General features: G+C 39.3%; 1 protein-coding gene across 1 annotated transcript in view; it reads right to left on the reverse strand.

The window, feature by feature from the left end:
• rptor (regulatory associated protein of MTOR, complex 1) overlaps positions 1–19,566 on the reverse strand; it is a 425,184-nt gene that overhangs the window by 222,131 nt on the left and 183,487 nt on the right. The window contains exon 5 of the mRNA XM_081381619.1: positions 18,406–18,552. Within this exon, the coding sequence (XP_081237745.1) occupies positions 18,406–18,552 (147 nt within the window). The remainder of the gene's footprint in view (positions 1–18,405; positions 18,553–19,566) is intronic.

The raw sequence follows: 19,566 nt of genomic DNA on the forward strand, positions 1-19,566 counted from the left end.
GGCGCTATAACATGAAAAAAACATAAAACAGGCTATAACCACCTGACCGTTAGTCCGATTGACTTGAAAATTGGTATGCAGTGTCTTGGTCCAAGGTGCCATGTATGTCTATGAGGACATTGGTGTATCTCAAAAAACATGGCCGCCATCGGCCAATGAAGTTTGAGCACCTATTAGACAAGGTTAACGGAGGCCTATCGGAACGAAACTCGGTGGGCATGTTCGACTCATGGCCCTAGAGGTCTGTAAGAATTTTAAAAGAAATCGGCCACTAGTTGGCGCTAACGAGTTTTATGGCTCTGTAATCACGTGGTGTTACACTTATTGTCACAAAATGCATACCATTTGATAGATCTCCTCTTGTTGAACAACTTTGCCTCAAGAACCATTGCTGTCAATCAAACCGTTCATTAAATATTCGTAATTATGTTAAAAACCTACTTTTGCGAACTAGTCCTAGGTTTTTCGCCCGATCAGAACCAAACGAGTCTAGGACAATTCTATGGACTCTCAAGATCAATAATTATCAAAAAAAAGTTGAACTTTTGCATTTTTCGCATGGGTATATTGGGTCATAAAGAAAATGGGCGTGGCAAAATGCACTCAAAAGCCTATAAATCCTAAACAAAAACTCAGAACTTCACGAAAATTGGTGAGCTTATGTGCCATAACATCATTAACAAGCATGCAAAATTTCATGGAGATCGGACTATAGATGGTGCTATAACTGTTAAAAAGCTTTAAAAAACACATATTTCCTATGGTAAATTGCCTGTATTGGCTGTAAATGGACTTTTCCATCTATTATTTCAGTGGTTAAAAGCTTTCTAAATAAATCTTAATGTCTTAAATGCTTATGTGCCTAAAGGCCTTAAATGCTTGAACCCCGATAAATGCTGCTTGCAGCTTTAATTATTATTATTATTCTCCCCTAAAACGCATCGTGCAGCCCAAACCGTAAGAGCTGGAACCTTGAAACTTGGCCAAATGGTAGTCCTCAATTTGGGGAGAACCTATCAAAGTATGACCCAGATTGGCCCATAGGTGGCGCTATAGCAACCAAAAGCGCGAAACTGCTCATAACTCCTAGACCGTATGTCGTAGACTCAAGTGTCCTATATAATTGGAAAGCTGGACGCCTGACGGTCAAAACGTATATCTCCGATTTTATTTCAGGTTTGCAAATTTTTCCGCCATTTTGAATTTTGTCAAAAACCTACTTTTGCGAACTAGTCCCTGGTTTTTCGCCCGATCGGAACCAAACCAGTGCAGAAATGTTCTTTGGAGTCTGAAGATCAATAATTATCGAAAAAAAGTCGAAATTTCGATTCCTGGTCGCTAGGGGGTGATAAATTAATGTTGTGGGAGGAGCCTATTTTACTAAAATGGCTATAACTCGAAAAGTAAATGAGATATCTTCACCAAAGTTGGTGCACATGTGTATGAGTTCAATCTGGGGTCATAGTAAAAAAATTGCGACGATTGATCACTAGGTGGCGCTATAACCTGAAAAAAACATGAAAAGGGCTATGACCACGTGACCGTTTGTCCGATTGACTTGAAAATTGGTATGCAGTGTCTTGGTCCAAGGTGCCATGTATGTCTATGAGGACATTGGCGTATCTCGAAAAACATGGCCGCCATCGACCAATGAAATTTGAGCATCTATTAGACAAGGTTAACGGAGGCCGATCGGAACGAAACTCGATGGGCATGTTCAACTCGTGGCCCTAGAGGTCTGTAAGAATTTTGAAAGAAATCGGCCACTAGTTGGCGCTAACGAGTTTTATGGCTCTGTAATCACGTGGTGTTACACTTATTGTCACAAAATGCATATCATTTGATAGATCTGCTCATGCTGAACAACTTTGCCTCAAGAACCATTGCTGTCAATCAAACCGTTCATTAAATATTCGCAATTATGTTAAAAACCTACTTTTGCGAACTAGTCCTAGGTTTTTTGCCCGATCGGAACAAGACCAGTGTAGGGTAATTCTCTGGACTCTCTAGATCAATAATTATCAAAAAAAAAGTTGAACTTTAGCATTTTTCACATGGGTATATTGGGTCATAATGAAAATGGGCGTGGCAAAATGCATTTAAAAGCCTATAAATCCTAAATGAAAACTCAGAACTTCACCAAAATTGATGAGCATATGTGTCAGAACACGGTGAGGAAGCATGCAGAGTTTCATGGAGATCGGACCATAGGTGGCGCTATAACTGGCAAAAAGCCTTCATTCTTATTAGGGGTTCAAGCATGAAATGCTGAAACCCTATTGTAATTGTAAGGATTCGTAAAACGCATCGTGCAGGACAAACAGTAAGGCCTAGAGACTTGAAACCTGGCCAGATGGTAGGCCTCAATGTGGGGACAACCTATCAGAGTATGACCCCGATTGGCCCATAGGTGGCGCTACAGCAACCAAAAGTTCAAAATCGCTCATAACTCTTAGACCGTTTGTCCCAGGATCAAGTGTCTTATATCGTTGGAATCCTTGGCTCGAGGCGGACAAAATGACTATCTCCGATTTGCTCGCCCTTCAGGCGCCAATTTCGAGTAAATTGCATTTTTTTGAAAAACCTATTTTTGCAAACTTCTCCTAGGTTTTTCGCCCGATCGGAACCAAACCACTGCCTGAGTATTCTCTGGAGTCTGTCAATCAATAATCATCCAAAAAATTCAAAATTTCAATTAACGGTCGATAAGGGGAACCAAAATATTTGATGGCACCATGGCCACTTTTACTAAAACGGTTATAAATTGTGAACAGAAAGAGATTTTTTTGCTAAACTTGGGATACATCTTCCAGAGCTCAACCTGAGATCACTTGAGAGAAATCGCAACAATTGGCCACTTGGTGGCACTATAAAATGGTTATAACTTGTGAACGGAATGAGATATTTTCGCAAAACTTGGGACACATGTTCATGAGCTCATTCTGAGGTCACGTGAAAAAAAGACATGACAATTGGCCACTTGGTGGCACTATAAAATGGTTATAACTTGTGAGCGGAAAGAGATATTTTCGCTAAACTTGGGACACATGTTCATAAGCTCAATCTGAGTTGACATGAAAATAATCGTGACAATTGGCCACTTGGTGGCGCTATAACAGTGAAAAAAATCATGAAAATAGCTATAAGCGCACCCAACTGTTAGTCTACTGAAAATTGGCACGCAGTGTCTTTGTCCAGGGTGCCATGATAGTCTATGAGAACATTGGTGTATCTCAAAAAACTCAGTATACGTCATTGGCACAATGCCTTGAAGGAGCCTTAGAAGTTTCAAGCCAGTGTTTTTTCACAGGAGTGACCTCCTAAGACTCCTGAATCCTTGCAGAGTCCAACAATACCAAACATGCCAGGTTTCGCCTTATGGTTTTTGCAAGTGTCATTTAGAGCTTTACAAAATTGTGTTTATCTTCAAAGCCGTTAGTCCGATCGAGACAACAACAAAAAAACACAGGAAATTTGAAAACATAGGTAAATAGCTAAACAATAACGCCAAAATGTTAAAATTATGATAGGAACTGACAAAAAAATGAATTAAATCCAATCAATTTCACCCATGGATCATTTTGATGCTCTCACATGTTTGAAACAAACAATGATGGATTGTCATGAAATTTGTTTTGAATTGGGACTGGCGAATCCCCGTCCATACTGTCAATGACCATTCGCAAAGACCCGCCCACTTTAGTTACTGTTGCTATGTCTGTCAAGCGACGCCACTCTCACACCACACCAAGTTCTCACGCAGTGAAAAATACATTGCGGATCAGAGAGGAGACTGCGCGCTGACAGACAAGTACTTTTGATATGAAACAAATGACGCTTTTCCACTACAGCCAGCTCGGCTCGGCTCGGCTCGGCTCGACTTGACTCGGCTTTGTTTGGTTTTCCACTGTGTAAAAGTTGTACCTGTACCTGCTTCCAGGTACTTTTTTTCGTACCACCTCCGGCGAGGTTCTAAGTGAGCTGGGGCAAGCTGAGGCGATACTAAAATGTGACGTGAAAACACGGCAGACTGCTGATTGGTCAGAGAGAATTGTCACTATTCACTGCGTCATCATTGCACGCGCCAGACGGAGTATCCTGAATAAAAAACAGCAAAAACAAAAACATCCAAAAACAGCATACACTCGATTTCCTCCATTGTCCATTGTGTGTGGCAGCGGATGTATCTCGCGTAGAAGATTAAGTCACGGCAGTTTCCTGCGGCGTCGCTATGACGACCAGGTACTATTGTGGAGGTACTATCTGCAATGGAAAACGGAGCGAAAAGCGAGCCGAGTCGAGTCGAGTCGAGTTGAGTTGAGCTGGTACTGGTAATGGAAAAGCGGCAAAAGTCTCACCTTTCAAATGTAGTCATTTTTAGAGACATTTAAACAATAAATACCGTTTTGTGACTCTTTAATGTGTCTGACAGATCGCTGTAGACTCAAGGCTCAGTTAAAGCTGCTCGTGAACCGATCATCTCTTCCTTCTAGCAGGGTTCCTACAGGTTTCAGTAAGTCAAATTTAAGACCTTTTTAAGACATTTTAAGACCAAATAGATTGAAATTTAAGACCTACACGGCGCATAACCAAAAAAAAATTATAATTAAAAGAATTCTGAAAAAAATATTTTTATTTCAATGAATTCAGTAATTGAAAAAGCATTAATTTAATTTACAGACAAAGCAATCACATTAGTAACCTTCCACACACAACAACATGCCAAATGCCCAAAACCTTAGGCCTAAAATGAAAATAAGCTAAAACAAACTTGCCCTCTAATAATATATTTCATCTCATATCTATTTACATTACGAAGCAGCATATTAATAGCCTAATAGAGATTGAACAGGCTCAGAGATTATTTTAGAAAATTGTAGTTTGCATATTATACTCTAAAAACACATAATTATAGCTGATTTTAGTTGATCATAACTAGAGATGAAATGGCATGAACATTTATTTTCACGATTATTATGAAATCAATTTACTGAGTTTGTCGAAACCCCGCAAATAACATAAAATTATCAATATGCAAGTTTTGTTTACATAAACATCAAAATACTATTAAAAATGATGGCCAGATTTTAAAGGAGTGTCTTGCAACATGTTATCTACTAATATGTACAAGTTCAAATAAAGTTTTTACAAAAATGGTTTTATAAAAAGATAAACCTCACATATTTCAGCCTTTAAATATTTTTTTTATAAAAAGAATGAGTCAAAAAAGATTAATTACTGACATTTACAATGCACATCCGCTTATCTAATATTATTAATAACATCTGGTCTGATTTTCCTGTGGCGTCGTTGCTAAGCAACCATACAACGCACTCTCCACAGCAACAAGCGGGTGGAAAAAAATTGCGCGTTGTTTCAATAGCGCTTGCCGCATGCCCACATTTTAATAAACTTGAGCACGCAAAAAGACGCGGTATGTGAACTGCCTGTTGGCGAGCGACCTCATATCAAGCCCCGGGCTACTGGTAGCACGCGAGCGAGCTCCGCTTTGTGTGCTGTGTTGAAGGCATCACGTGTTCACAGTACTGTGCACTGTGACCCGGGGCTGCGTTGCATTCTCAATTATTGGTTCCGCCACTCTTTATATATACTACGTTATTTAATAAAAATAATCGTGGTTGACAAATGAAACTTTTGAGGAAAAATACAATACGGAGAAGTTACATACAGCACAATTTTTAAGACCCAGACATCAAAATTCAAGACTTTTTAAAGACTTTTTAAGGTATTATTTCCAAATTAATAAATTCAATGCTTTTAAGGCTTTTTAAGACCCCGCGGGAACCCTGTCTAGTTCATTTATAGCATTAAAATAAACATGAATGAACATAAAAGGAATGTTGTTTTAAAGTGCTAAGACGTCAGTACACTTTGTTTTTCAAATTTAAATCCTCCAAAGTTAATCTACTAACTCTCCTGACTGCTATGTGGGACAAAATGGCGGATTATGATTAGTCAGATCACCTGTAAATCAAACTCCCTGCGAAGGGTCAATTGAGAATGCTCGTGCGCACAATCCTGATCTAATCGACAACTTTGCAGTTGCACATAGGAAAGCCCGGAAAATCCCGCTATAATGTAAGAGAGCATCTTTTTTATGTATTTGGACCTAGGCCTAACAATGTGTTATGGTGCGCTGTCACCAGTGTTTTTTTTTTGTGTGTTTTTTTGGTGAGCGTAGGCTCCTCCTGATTTTGTTAGTCATCTCATCTCTTATATGCTGTGTATGATCATATCCTGCCCTATTCATGGTAGCCTACTCGCGGACATTGCGTCATCAATGTCATCAATTGCGTCATCAAGGGGCCCGCCTTGATAATCCTACTTAAGGGCCCGGTGTTGGCTCGTTACACCACTGAATATAATTGTCTAAACTCCTTATCAAAATTACATATTTACAACAAATTTGACACATATATATGGGCACACTTTGAGTACTACTAATAAAAGTGGTGGAGATCAGGCAAGACTGTAAGAAGACTCAGGCAAGAAGGTGCTATAACTGTAAAAACGCTTTAAAACCATATATTTCCTATGGTAAACTGCCTGTATTGGCTGTAAATTGACTTTTTCATCTATGATGGCAGTTGTTAAATGCTTGCTAAATAAAACGTAATGTCTTTTGATGCTTGTGTGCTTAAAGGCCTTAACTGCTTGAACCCCGATAAATGCTGCTTGCAGCTTTAATTAGGGGTTCAAGCACGAAGTGCTGAAACCCTATTGTAATTGTACTGATTTTTATTATTATTATTATTATTATTATTCTGCCGTAAAACGCATCGTGCAGCCCAAACCGTAAGGGCTAGAGCTTTGAAACTTTGCCAGATGGTAGTACAAAAATCGAGGAGAGGTTATCAAATTATGACCTCGATTGGCCCATAGGTGGCGCTATAACAACCAAAAGCGCGAAAGTGGTCATAACTCCTGGACCGTATGTCGTAGACACAAGTGTCTTATATCATTGGAAAGCTGGTCGTCTGACGAACAAAACTTATATCTCCGATTTCATTTCCGTCATGATAGATTTTCCGCCATTTTGAATTTTGTCGAAAACCTACTTTTGCGAACTAGTCCCTGGTTTTTTGCTCGATCGGAACCAAACCAGTGCAGAATTGTTCTCTGGAGACTGAAGATCAATAATTATCGAAAAAAAGTTGAAATTTCGATTCAGGGTCGCTAGGGGGCGCAAAATTAACGTTGTTGGCGGAGCCTATTTTACTCAAATGGCTATAATTCCAGAAGTAAATGAGGTATTTTCAACAAACTTGGTACACATATGTAAGAGGTCAATCTGAGGACACGGTAAAAAAATCGCGGCGATTGGCCACATGGTGGCGCTATAACATGAAAAAAACATAAAACAGGCTATAACCACCTGACCGTTAGTCCGATTGACTTGAAAATTGGTATGCAGTGTCTTGGTCCAAGGTGCCATGTATGTCTATGAGGACATTGGTGTATCTCAAAAAACATGGCCGCCATTGGCCAATGAAGTTGAGCACCTATTAGACAAGGTTAACGGAGGCCGATCGGAACGAAACTCGGTGGGCATGTTCGACTCATGGCCCTAGAGGTCTGTAAGAATTTTGAAAGAAATCGGCCACTAGTTGGCGCTAACGAGTTTTATGGCTCTGTAATCACGTGGTGTTAGATATATTGTCACAAAATGCATATCATTTGATAGATCTGCTCATGCTGAACAACTTTGCCTCTAGAACCATTGCTGTCAATCAAACCGTTCATTAAATATTCATGAATATGTTAAAAACCTACTTTTGCGAACTAGTCCCTGGTTTTTTGCCCGATCGGAACCAGACCAGTCTAGGACAATTCTATGGACTCTCTAGATCAATAATTATCAAAAAAAAGTTGAACTTTTGTATTTGTATGGCTGTAATAGGGTCATTTATAAAATGGGTGTGGCAAAATACACTCAAAAGCCTATAAATCCTAAATGAAAACTCAGAACTTCACAAAAATTGGTGAGCATATGTGTCATAACATCACAAACAAGCTTGCAAAATTTTATGGAGATTGGACAATAGTTGGCGCTATAACTGTTAAAAAGCTTTAAAACCATATATTTCCTATGGTAAACTGCCTGTATTGGCTGTAAATGGTCTTTTCCATGTCTGATCATATAATTTTCATATCATAATGTTCAAAACTAGTGCAATACAATTCTCTGGACTCACTAGATCAATAATTGTCAGAAAAAGTTGAACTACTTCATTTGGATAGCTATAATAGGTTCACTTCAAAATCTGGCCTTTACCAAGTGTCCCCGAAAGCCTATATCTCTTTAATCAATGCTCAGACCTTCTTAAAAACAAGTCAGAACGTGTGAAATATCACCCTGAACAAGCATGAAAATTTTCAGACAGATCGGACAAAATTTGCCTCTATAACAGTTAAAAAGGTGAAAATGATATGATTTAATGGCATGTTAAGCCAATAAGTGGTATTTTACTGCCCCCTGCTGTTTAAAATAGTCATTTTCTCATATTGGTATTGGTATCAGCCATGGTAAATCATGATAAATGATGGTGTGTGTGTGTGTGTGTGTGTGTGTGTGTGTGTGTGTGTGTGTGTGTGTGTGTGTGTGTGTGTGTGTGTGTGTGTGTGTGTGTGTGGTACAAATATAACAAAGGTTTTATTTTCCAACATGAAAACAAACATAACAGAGTGCTAGTGCACAAACAATAACCGACAATGATAATGGATGAGAGGGGAACTTAAATACACAGATCAAGACAAGGACAACAGGTGACGGTTATGATGATGAGGAGCAGGTGATGATGAGGAGGGTGATGAGGAGCAGGTGCAGGTGATGACGACAGATGGTGAATGTGATGAAGACAGAAGGTGAATGTGATGAAGGTGAATGTGACACCAATATCACTGAAACATTTGTGTGTGTGTGTGTGTGTGTGTGTGTGTGTGTGTGTGTGTGTGTGTGTGTGTGTGTGTGTGTGTGTGTGTGTGTGTGTGTGTGTGTGTGTGTGTGTAGCATTATTGTGTGTAGCATATGTAGCAATTATGCATTATTGAGTTAACATGGAAACACTGGTTTGCTTTAGTGCAGAAAACTGGTCAAAATCATGAGGTTTAAAGTGAAAGTGAGCCAATAAGTGGTCTTCTACTGCCCTCTGCTGGCCATTCTACTTATTAATTAATTTTTTCCACATGTGCTTGCATTTATACTTGAATACACACTAAAAATCACTTATATAGCAATAACTATTATAACACAATCATATTTTGTCAGTGTTAATCACTTTATTTGCACTGACACTTCAAATAATTGCTAGTAATGTGGTAAATCATGGTAAATCATGGTTAACTATGCTCTGTGTGTGTGTGTGTGTGTGTGTGTGTGTGTGTGTGTGTGTAAGCATGCATTGAGTTAACATGGATAAACTGGTTTGCTTTAGTGCAGAAAACTGGTTTAAAGTGAAAGTGAGCCAATAAGTGGTCTTCTACTGCCCTCTGCTGGCCATTCTACTATTAATGAAATATTTCAACATGTGCTTGCATTCATACTTGAATACACACAAAAAAAATCACTTATATAGCAATAACTATTATAACACAATCATATTTTGTCAGTGTTAATCACTTTATTTGCACTGACACTTCAAATAATTGCTAGTAATGTGATAAATCAGGCTAGAAACATGGTAAATCAAAGTAAATAATACTAGATTGTCGTTTATCTCCTGGTAAATAATACTAGAACGTGGTATATCATGGTAAATCATGGTTAACTATGCTGTGTGTGTATGTGTGTGTGTGTGTGTGTGTATGTGTGTGTGTGTGTGTGTGTGTGTGTGTGTGTGTGTGTGTGTGTGTGTGTTTGTGTGTGTGTGTGTGTGTGTGTGTGTGTGTGTGTGTGTGTGTGTGTGTGTGTGTGTGTGTGTAAGCATGCATTGAGTTAACATGGAAAAACTGGTTTGCTTTAGTGCAGAAAACTGGTTTAAAGTGAAAGTGAGCCAATAAGTGGTCTTCTACTGCCCTCTGCTGGCCATTCTACTTAATAATGAAATATTTTACATGTGCTTTTGCATTCATACTTGGACACACACTAAAAATCACGTATATAACTAACTATTATAACACAATAATATTTTGTCAGTGTTCATCACCTCATTTGCACTGACACTTCACATATTTGCTAGTAATGTGGTTAATCATGCTAGAAACATTGTAAATCATAGTAAATAATACTGAAATGAGGTGTATCAAGGTAAATCATGCTAGAATCCTAATAAATCATTCTGGAACATGGTATATGATAGTAAATCATGCTAGAATCATATTAAATAATTCTAGAATGTGGCAAATCGTTGTGGGAGGAGCCTATTTTACTCAAATGGCTATAACTCAAGAAGTAAATGAGATATCTTCACCAAACTCAGTACACATGTGTATGGGTTCAATTTGAGGTCACAGTAAACAATTCTATGGAGATCGGAGCATAGGTGGCGCTATAACTGTTAAAAAGCTTTAAAACCATATATATCCCATGGCAAATTGCCTGTATTGGCTGTAAATGGTCTTTTCCATCTATTATGTCAGTGGTTACATGCTTGCTAAATAAATCTTAATAACTTTTGATGCTTTTGTGCTTAAATGCCTTAAAGGCCTTAACTGCTTGAACCCCGATAAATGCTGCTTGCAGCTTTAATTATTATTATTATTCTGCCGTAAAACGCATCGTGCAGCCCAAACCGTAAAGGCTAGAGCATTGAAACTTTGCCAGATGGTAGTACAAAAATCGAGGAGAGGTTCAGAGATTATGACCCCGATTGGCCCATAGGTGACGCTATAGCAACCAAAAGCGCAAAACTGCTCATAACTCCTAGACCGTATGTCGTAGACTCAAGTGTCTTATATCATTGGAAAGCTGGACGCCTGACGAACAAAACGTATATCTCCGATTTCATTTCCGTCATGATAGATTTTCCGCCATTTTGAATTTTGGCGAAAATCTACTTTTGCGAACTAGTCCCTGGTTTTTTGCCCGATCGGAACCAAACCAGTGCAGAAATGTTCTCTGGAGTCTGAAGATCAATAATTATCGAAAAAAAGTTGAAATTTCGATTCATGGTCGCTAGGGGACGCAAAATAAACGTTGTGGGCGGAGCCTATTTTACTAAAATGGCTATAACTTAAAAAGTAAATAAGATAGCTTAACCAAAATCGGTACACATGTGTAGGGGTTCAATCTGGGGTCACAGTAAAAAAATCGCGACGATTGAACACAAGGTGGCGCTATAACATGAAAAAAACATGAAAAGGGCTAAAACCACCTGACCGTTAGTCCAATTGACTTGAAAATTGGTATGCAGTGTCTTGGTCCAAGGTGCCATGTATGTCTATGAGGACATTGGCGTATCTCAAAAAACATGGCCGCCATTGGCCAATGAATTTGAGCACCTATTAGACAAGGTTAACAGAGGCCGATCGGAACGAAACTCGATGGGCATGTTCGACTCATGGCCCTAGAGGTCTGTAAGAATTTTGAAAGAAATCGGCCACTAGTTGGCGCTAACGAGTTTAATGGCTCTGTAATCACGTGGTGTTACACTCATCCACACAATATGCATATCATTTGATAGATCTGCTCATGCTGAACAACTTTGCCTCTAGAACCATTGCTGTCAATTAAACCGTTCATTAATTATTTGCGAATATGTTAAAAACCTACTTTTGCGAACTAGTCCTAGGTTTTTCGCCCAATCGGAACCAGACCAGTCTAGGGCAATTCTCTGGACTCTCTGGATCAATAATTATCGAAAAAAAGTTGAACTTTTGCATTTGTATGGCTGTAATAGGGTCATTTATAAAATGGGCGTGGCAAAATACACTAAAAACCCTATAAATCCTAAATGAAAACTCAGAACTTCACAGAAATTGGTGAGCATATGTGACATAACATCATTAACAAGCATGCAAAATTTTATGGAGATCGGACCAAAGGTGGCGCTATAACTGTTAAAAGGCTTTAAAACCATATATTTCCTATGGTAAACTGCCTGTATTGGCTGTAAATGGTCTTTTCCATCTCTGATCATATAATTTTCATATCATAATGTTCAAAACTAGTGCAATACAATTCTCTGGACTCTCTAGGTCAATAATTGTCAGAAAAAGTTGAACTACTTCATTTGGATAGTTATAATAGTTTAGCAAGTATCCCCAAAAGCCTATATCTCTTTAATCAATGCTCAGACCTTCTTAAAAACAAGTCAGAACATGTGAAATATCACTCTGAACATGCATGAAAATTTTCAGACAGATCGGACAAAATTTGCCTCTATAACAGTTAAAAAGGTGAAAATGATATGAATATAATGGCATGTTAAGCCAATCAATAAGTGGTATTTTACTGCCCCCTGCTTTTCAAAATAGTAATTTTGTCATATTGTTCTATAATTTATATTTAGACTTTATAAAATCACTATTTTAACATTTACAATTACATTTAGTCAAAATCCATCTGTTAAAGTATTAGTATTGACAGTTTGATCACATCATATATTTCAAATGTCTGTATCTACAACATAATGTGTGTGTGTAGTCTTAGGTTTCTGAATAAATTCTGAATCATCTGATTAATAGCTTACAAAGACTTTGTGAAATGTTTATAGACCATTCAAATACATTTTCATAATGACATATCCCAATAGCATTGAAAAAACAACAACACTTGTCTTTGTGTGTGTGTGTGTGTGTGTGTGTGTGTGTGTGTGTGTGTGTGTGTAAACATGCATTATGGAGTTAAAATGGATAAACTGGTTTGCTTTAGTACAGAAAAATGGTGAAAATCAAGAAGTTTAAAGTGAAAGTGAGCCAATATGTGGTCTTCTACTGCCCTCTGCTGGCCATTCTACTTATTAATGAAGTCTACTCACATATGCTTTTGCATTCATTAGACACTAAAAATCACTTATATAACAATAAAACACTAAAAAATCACTTATATAACAATTACTATTGTAGCACAATCATATTTTGTCAGAGTTTATCACTTAATTTTTACTGATACTTCACATAATTGCTAGCAATGTGGTAAATCATGGTTAAATCACACTAAAAACATGGAAATCATAATAAATAATACTAGAATGTGGTGTATCAAAGTAAATCATACTACAATCCTGGTACATCATTCTAGAACATGGTATATCATGGTACATCATGCTAGAACATGGTAAATCATGGTAAACTATGCTAGAACAGGGTAAATCATGGTAAGCCATGATAAATCATAATAAACTATGGTAAATCATGTTAGAATGTGGTATATCATGGTAAATCATGCTAGAACATGGTAAATCATGGTAAACTATGCTAGAACAGGGTAAATCATGGTAAACTATGATAAATCATTGTAAACTATGATAAATCATGATAAACTATGGTAATCCATGCTAGAATCACAGTAAACAATGGTAAATCATACTAGAATGTAGTATATCATGGTAAATTATGCTAGAATATGGCAAATCATGCTAGAATCATAGTAAATAATACTAGAATGTGCTAAATTGTTGTGGGAGGAGCCTATTTTACTAAAATGGCTATAACTCAAGAAGTAAATGAGATATCTTCACCAAACTCAGTACACATGTGTATGGGTTCAATTTGAGGTCACAGTAAACAATTTTATGGAGATCGGACCATAGCTGGTGCTATAACTGTTAAAAAGCTTTAAAACCATATATATCCCATGGTAAATTGCCTGTATTGGCTGTAAATGGTCTTTTCCATCTATTATGTCAGTGGTTACAAGCTTGCTAAATAAATCTTAATAACTTTTGATGCTTTTGTGCTTAAATGCATTAAAGGCCTTAACTGCTTGAACCCCGATAAATGCTGCTTGCAGCTTTAATTATTATTATTATTATTATTCCGTCCTAAAAATCTTTAAAACCATATATTCCCTATGGTACATTGCCTGTATTGGCTGTAATGGTCTTTTCCATCTATTATGTCAGTGGTTACATGATTGCTAAATAAAACTTAATAACTTTTATGCTTTTGTGCTTAAAGGCCTTAACTGCTTGAACCCCGATAAATGCTGCTTGCAGCTTTAATTTTTTATTATTATTAATGCAGAGATGGTTCTGTTTTTTTTCGTATATTTATTAAATAAAATTGCCATGCATTTCCATTTTACACTAAGGAACAAATATTATCCAACAGACTGAATTTACATCTGTATAATTCCAATCGTAATTTCAAAAGCATTTCTGCTAAATAAAAAATAACGTCAGTTACCTATGCCAGAAGCAGTAGACATCACATTAACGATTTCAATATATGACTTATTCTCTTCGAAAAGACTATATCATTATTATCTGAAGTAACACACACATATATATATATATATATATATATATATATATATATACTGTATGTATGTATGTATATATATATATATATATATATATAGTAAAACTAATCCTGTGAGACTGAGATGCTGCAAATCGGATTTTAGGTCAATGTTTTGTTAGTCAATAGGCCTATGTCACACTTCCTGCTTCCGGAACGCGGAGTAGGGATTCAGAACTTCCGGTCAACAGTATTTCTCGATAAGGATTTAGATTATCAGCCATAATGTCTAAACCATCCGAGGTAGACTGACCACGAGCTATGAGGTTGTGAAACGAAGGTTTTTGCTCCTGTAGAAGCTATAAGTTTCGTATGAAATCAACCTTGTTTTAAGAAAAACATGTTTTATCCGTGATCTTATGAAAAAAAACGTACTCGGTTACTAACGTAACCTCAGTTATCTCTAGTAGAGGGAACGAGTACTGCGTTAGATATCTTACGCTAGGAGAAAATCCTTTTTCCGCGAGATATTGAAGCCAAAAATTATCCTTAATTTTTCAATAATGTAAAACGCGTTGCGGCAGCATACAGACATAGGCGAGGCAGCTCGCACGCCTATTGGCTGCTCTGCGGCAACTGCAGCAAGCCTATCGAGCGAGGCCTGGCGTGACGTCAGACCCAATGAGGGCGCTTCGCGCCCGCTGCGTCACATCCCGCCGAAACGGGCGTGGCCTAGGCCTATAAATACCGCTCGCAGGCAGCTATTACCTGGTTTTTCATCATCGAAGCAACCAGAGCCTGTGCATGCACGGCAAGATACGCAGTACTCGTTCCCTCTTCTAGAGAGAACCGAGGTTACGTTAGTAACCGAGTACGTTCTCTTACGAGAGGTCTCTCGTACTGTGTAAGATATCTTATGCTAGGGGACCCAATGCAAGACGCCGTGCGTGCTGGGATCTGACACCAAAGACCCAAAGGCGAAAGCCCGGGGTTCATATAGTGCACAATCACCCAGGGAACTCACAGGGAGTCCGGGAAGAGGGAGGGGCGAAGCCGCACTCTTCCTCGTATATCAGCGTCGCTTAGACACGAATTACATCATACAGACAGGGCGGGGCACGGCCTGAACTGATGGGGAAATGTGGGTCTTATACAGTTTGCCCAAAAACACATCTTTGTGCTGTTGTTTTACACTGTCGATCATTGAGCTGTGCTCAGTAGACGCAGCATTCTGAGCTGATAGCATCAGGATTGATGCCATCAGCCTGGCGATTTATGTAGGACACCACAGACATGTTGTCCGAGCGTACCAGGACGTGGCGTCCTTTTATTTGGGGACAAAAACGCGTCAGCGCGTTGTCTACTGCCAGCATTTCGAGGCAGTTTATGTGCAGAAGCTTCTCCCGTTCTGACCACTGGCCGAAGAACGGTCTGCCCTCGAGCAGCGCTCCCCATCCCGAGGTGGATGCGTCCGTAGACACCACCCTCACCCTTGAGGAAGTCCCCAGGCTTACACCTGATTGGTACCAGTCGTTCGCTTTCCAAGGTCTTAGAGCTGCGATGCACTTCTGATTGACCTTGAGACGAAGCAGACCGGATGTCCACGCTCGGCGTGGGACTCGCGCTTTCAGCCAGAACTGCAGTGGGCGCATGCGGAGCAGGCCCAGCTGGAGTACTGATGATGCTGAGGCCATGAGACCTAGCATCTTCTGAAATTTCTTGAGCGGGACAGATGCGCCGCAGCGGAAAGAGTTCGCTGCACGCTGAATGTCTACCGCGCGCTGTGGTGATAGTCGTGCTATCATGGACAGCGAGTCCAGCTCTGTGCCCAGGAAAGATATCGTCTGACTGGGGGACAGAGAGCTCTTCGCCCAATTGACTCTGAGACCCAAATTCTCGAGGTGATCGAGTAAAATGGTCGTGTGCTCTGTGAGCTCTGAGCGAGATTGAGCTAGAATCAGCCAATCGTCCAATTAGTTTAGTACTCGCATGCCCCGCATTCTGAGGGGTGCGAGCGCTGCATTCATGCACATCGTAAATGTACGGGGTGCTAGGGATAAACCGAACGGCAGGACTGTGTACTGATATGCCTGGCCTGGAATCTCAAAAATCGCCTGTGACGTGACGCTATCTGTATTTGAAAATACGCGTCTTTCAGATCTATTGACACAAACCAATCTCCTCGGTGAATCTGCGCGAGGATTTTTCTGGTCGTGAGCATCCTGAACTGTCGCTTCACAAGCACTCTGTTCAGTTGCCTTAGATCTAGTATGGTTCTGAGACCCCCGTCTTTTTTCGGTACCAGGAAGTATCTGCTGTATAGCCCTCCTTCGCTCTGAACTTGAGATATGAGCGCCGGATAGCGCAGCAGGAAGGCAAGGAAGGCGGCGCGGCCAGCGACTTCAGTGACTCGTCCCGCTGAAGGTGCCTTTTCAGACGGTGCAGCTTCTCTCCGGATCCAGCGATGCATGTGCTTCGCTTGAAGGATGAAAAATCAGATAATAGCTGCCTGCGAGCGGTATTTATAGGCCTAGGTCACGCCCGTTTCGGCGGGATGTGACGCAGCGGGCGCGAAGCGCCCTCATTGGGTCTGACGTCACGCCAGGCCTCGCTCGATAGGCTTGCTGCAGTTGCCGCAGAGCAGCCAATAGGCGCGCGAGCTGCCTCGCCTATGTCTGTATGCTGCCGCAACGCGTTTTGCATTATTGAAAAATTAAGGATAATTTTTGGCTTCAATATCTCGCGGAAAAAGGATTTTCCCCTAGCGTGAGATATCTTACGCAGTATGAGAGACCTCTCGTAAGAGAACTAAACTATCCACAATCCTAAGCGTAGCAGCAACGTCTGCTGATTGGTCCAACTCGCTGTTACCATAGAAACGTTTACCTTACTGGCGAACGGCTAGAGCTATATACACCCGCAGCTGTTGTTGTAGTGTACCGGGTTGCTCTGCACTTGAGAGTTTTCATTTACCATCCGAACCACATCGTCATATGTGACTTCAGTCAGGTTGCGGAGAGATTTGGTCCAGAGGTATCTTTTGGACTCCGCCTTTGTAAAAAGCTAACCGGAAGAGCCGTATCCCTACTAAAAGACGTACTTCCGGTCTTCAATTTTTTCGTGACATAGGCCTATAACGCCCTCTGTGGGGAATAGTAAGATGGCTGCTCAAACACTTCCGGTTGCTTCAGCGCCTGATGGCAGTTTAGAACGCAATGAGCTATCCAGATATTATACAGATTAGTGGTTAGCCCTTGTTATCTTGTGTATAAATATCCCTAGTGTTTCCTGTGTTTAAAAAAAATTCAGTTAGATTTACGGTAAAAAACTGGCAGCTGTGGTTGCCAGAAATTTACCGTAAAAAGTATGGTAGCAACATTTTAGATTTTACAGATTTTACTTAAATTTAGAGTAATTGATTGATAACTGATTAGAAAAAACTAAGAAAACTATGAACAAACATAGTTATTTCAACAAAAATACATCAAATGTGAAGTGTCACGCAGGGAATTGTGGGAGTGTCAATTTACGTTTTTTCACTGTAAATTGTTGTTCTTTTTCACTTTCAAAAACTTTAAATTTAACAGTACTTTACAGTAAAATTACATTAAATGTACCATTAGATCTATCACAGTTGTTTACAGTATATAGTAAGGAAACTTTCTGTTAACCAATTAACCAATCTTTGACTGTTAAAATAACAATAATTTTTTACAGTGTATGATTTGGTGTGGTTATTCTGTTCCATAGTTCTCCGGTCTTCAGGTTGAAGTTATAAGTATGTTATTCTGGTAATAAAACTCACTGCATAGATCAATCTCTCCCTTGGTATTTTTTATTTTATTTTTTTTCACCCTGCGTTAGAACTACATTACAAAAATTGTATGACCACTATACGTTATGCATGATAAAAAAAATTCAGTCTGATGTAAATAACACATTGAATTGACATTTGACCATAATGGTGTGTGCACATCAGAGAGTGTGTGTGTGCGTGTGTGTGCGTGCATGTGTGTGTGTGTGTGTGTATATAAAATCACACACCTCCAGCTCCTGCTCCCTCTGCAATGCAAACTGTTTGAATGACTTGACAATGATCCCAGCGTTAGAGCAGTCATACACAAAGATGGAGGGACTTCCCATCCATGTCTGTAGGTCATAGATGGACAGAGGGATGTACTGGGTGTAGTTCTGAGAGAGAGAGAGAGAGAGAGAGAGAGAGAGAGAGAGAGAGAGAGAGAGAGAGAGAGAGAGAGAGAGAGAGAGAGAGAGAGAGAGAGAGAGAGAGAGAGAGAGAGAGAGAGAGAGAGAGAGAGAGAGAGAGAGAGAGAGAGAGAGAGAGAGAGATTATTTTTGACAACTCAAGTCCAAAACAAATTAACTTCAATAAGTGCAAGATAAACAAACTACTGCTAATGACTGCTGTGGGGAGACACTGAAATACGATTTTTAGGTAACACTTTATAATTACTTTCATTAATAAATCATTAACAAACGTTAATGTTTAAAGGCACAATATGTAACTTTTTTGCTTTAAAAATAGCAAAAATCACTATATCTATGTTATATATTTTTTTTTAGTTGTGTACTTACATTATCCCGACTGTTTCCAACAACTTTCAAACCAGGAGAAATTTGTAATTTAATTCGAAGACACGTCCCGTTTCTTTATTTCCGTTTTGTCGCCGTCAATGGCGTCATATCCGCGTTGTCCCTGGTTTCCGCTCGTACTGCCATAGCAACCAGAGCTATGAACCAGAGCCCTCTGATAGTAACCAAGGCGACAGACGTGGACCACTGTGTAGTTCGCAATGTCTATCTGCACGCTGTTGTTGTTTCGTTCAAACATTATGGACCATGGCAAGCAGACTTTGGATAAAAAAGGAGAACTAAAACGAGAATCAATATCAGCGCGATGTTTTCGAGATGCCGAGAGCTCCACGTCCGAGACTTCGACCGCTCCTACATGTAGCCTACTTTATTAAACAGGTGAGGACATTTACATAAAACTAATCAATGTTATATAGTTCAACAATGATAAAATGTTAGAATATGATCTGTATGTTATTCTAATGTTAGAATATAGCTTACTGCTAGTCTCATACAGACAAACTAACACATTAATTTCAACACATTCAAATGCAGTTTAGTGTGATAGTGTAATGTTAGACCAAGTGAAGCAGCGCTGCGTTACCTCACAAGTTG

The sequence above is a fragment of the Scardinius erythrophthalmus genome, assembly GCF_964197995.2.
Source record: "Scardinius erythrophthalmus genome assembly, chromosome: 12".
NCBI lineage: Eukaryota > Metazoa > Chordata > Actinopteri > Cypriniformes > Leuciscidae > Scardinius > Scardinius erythrophthalmus.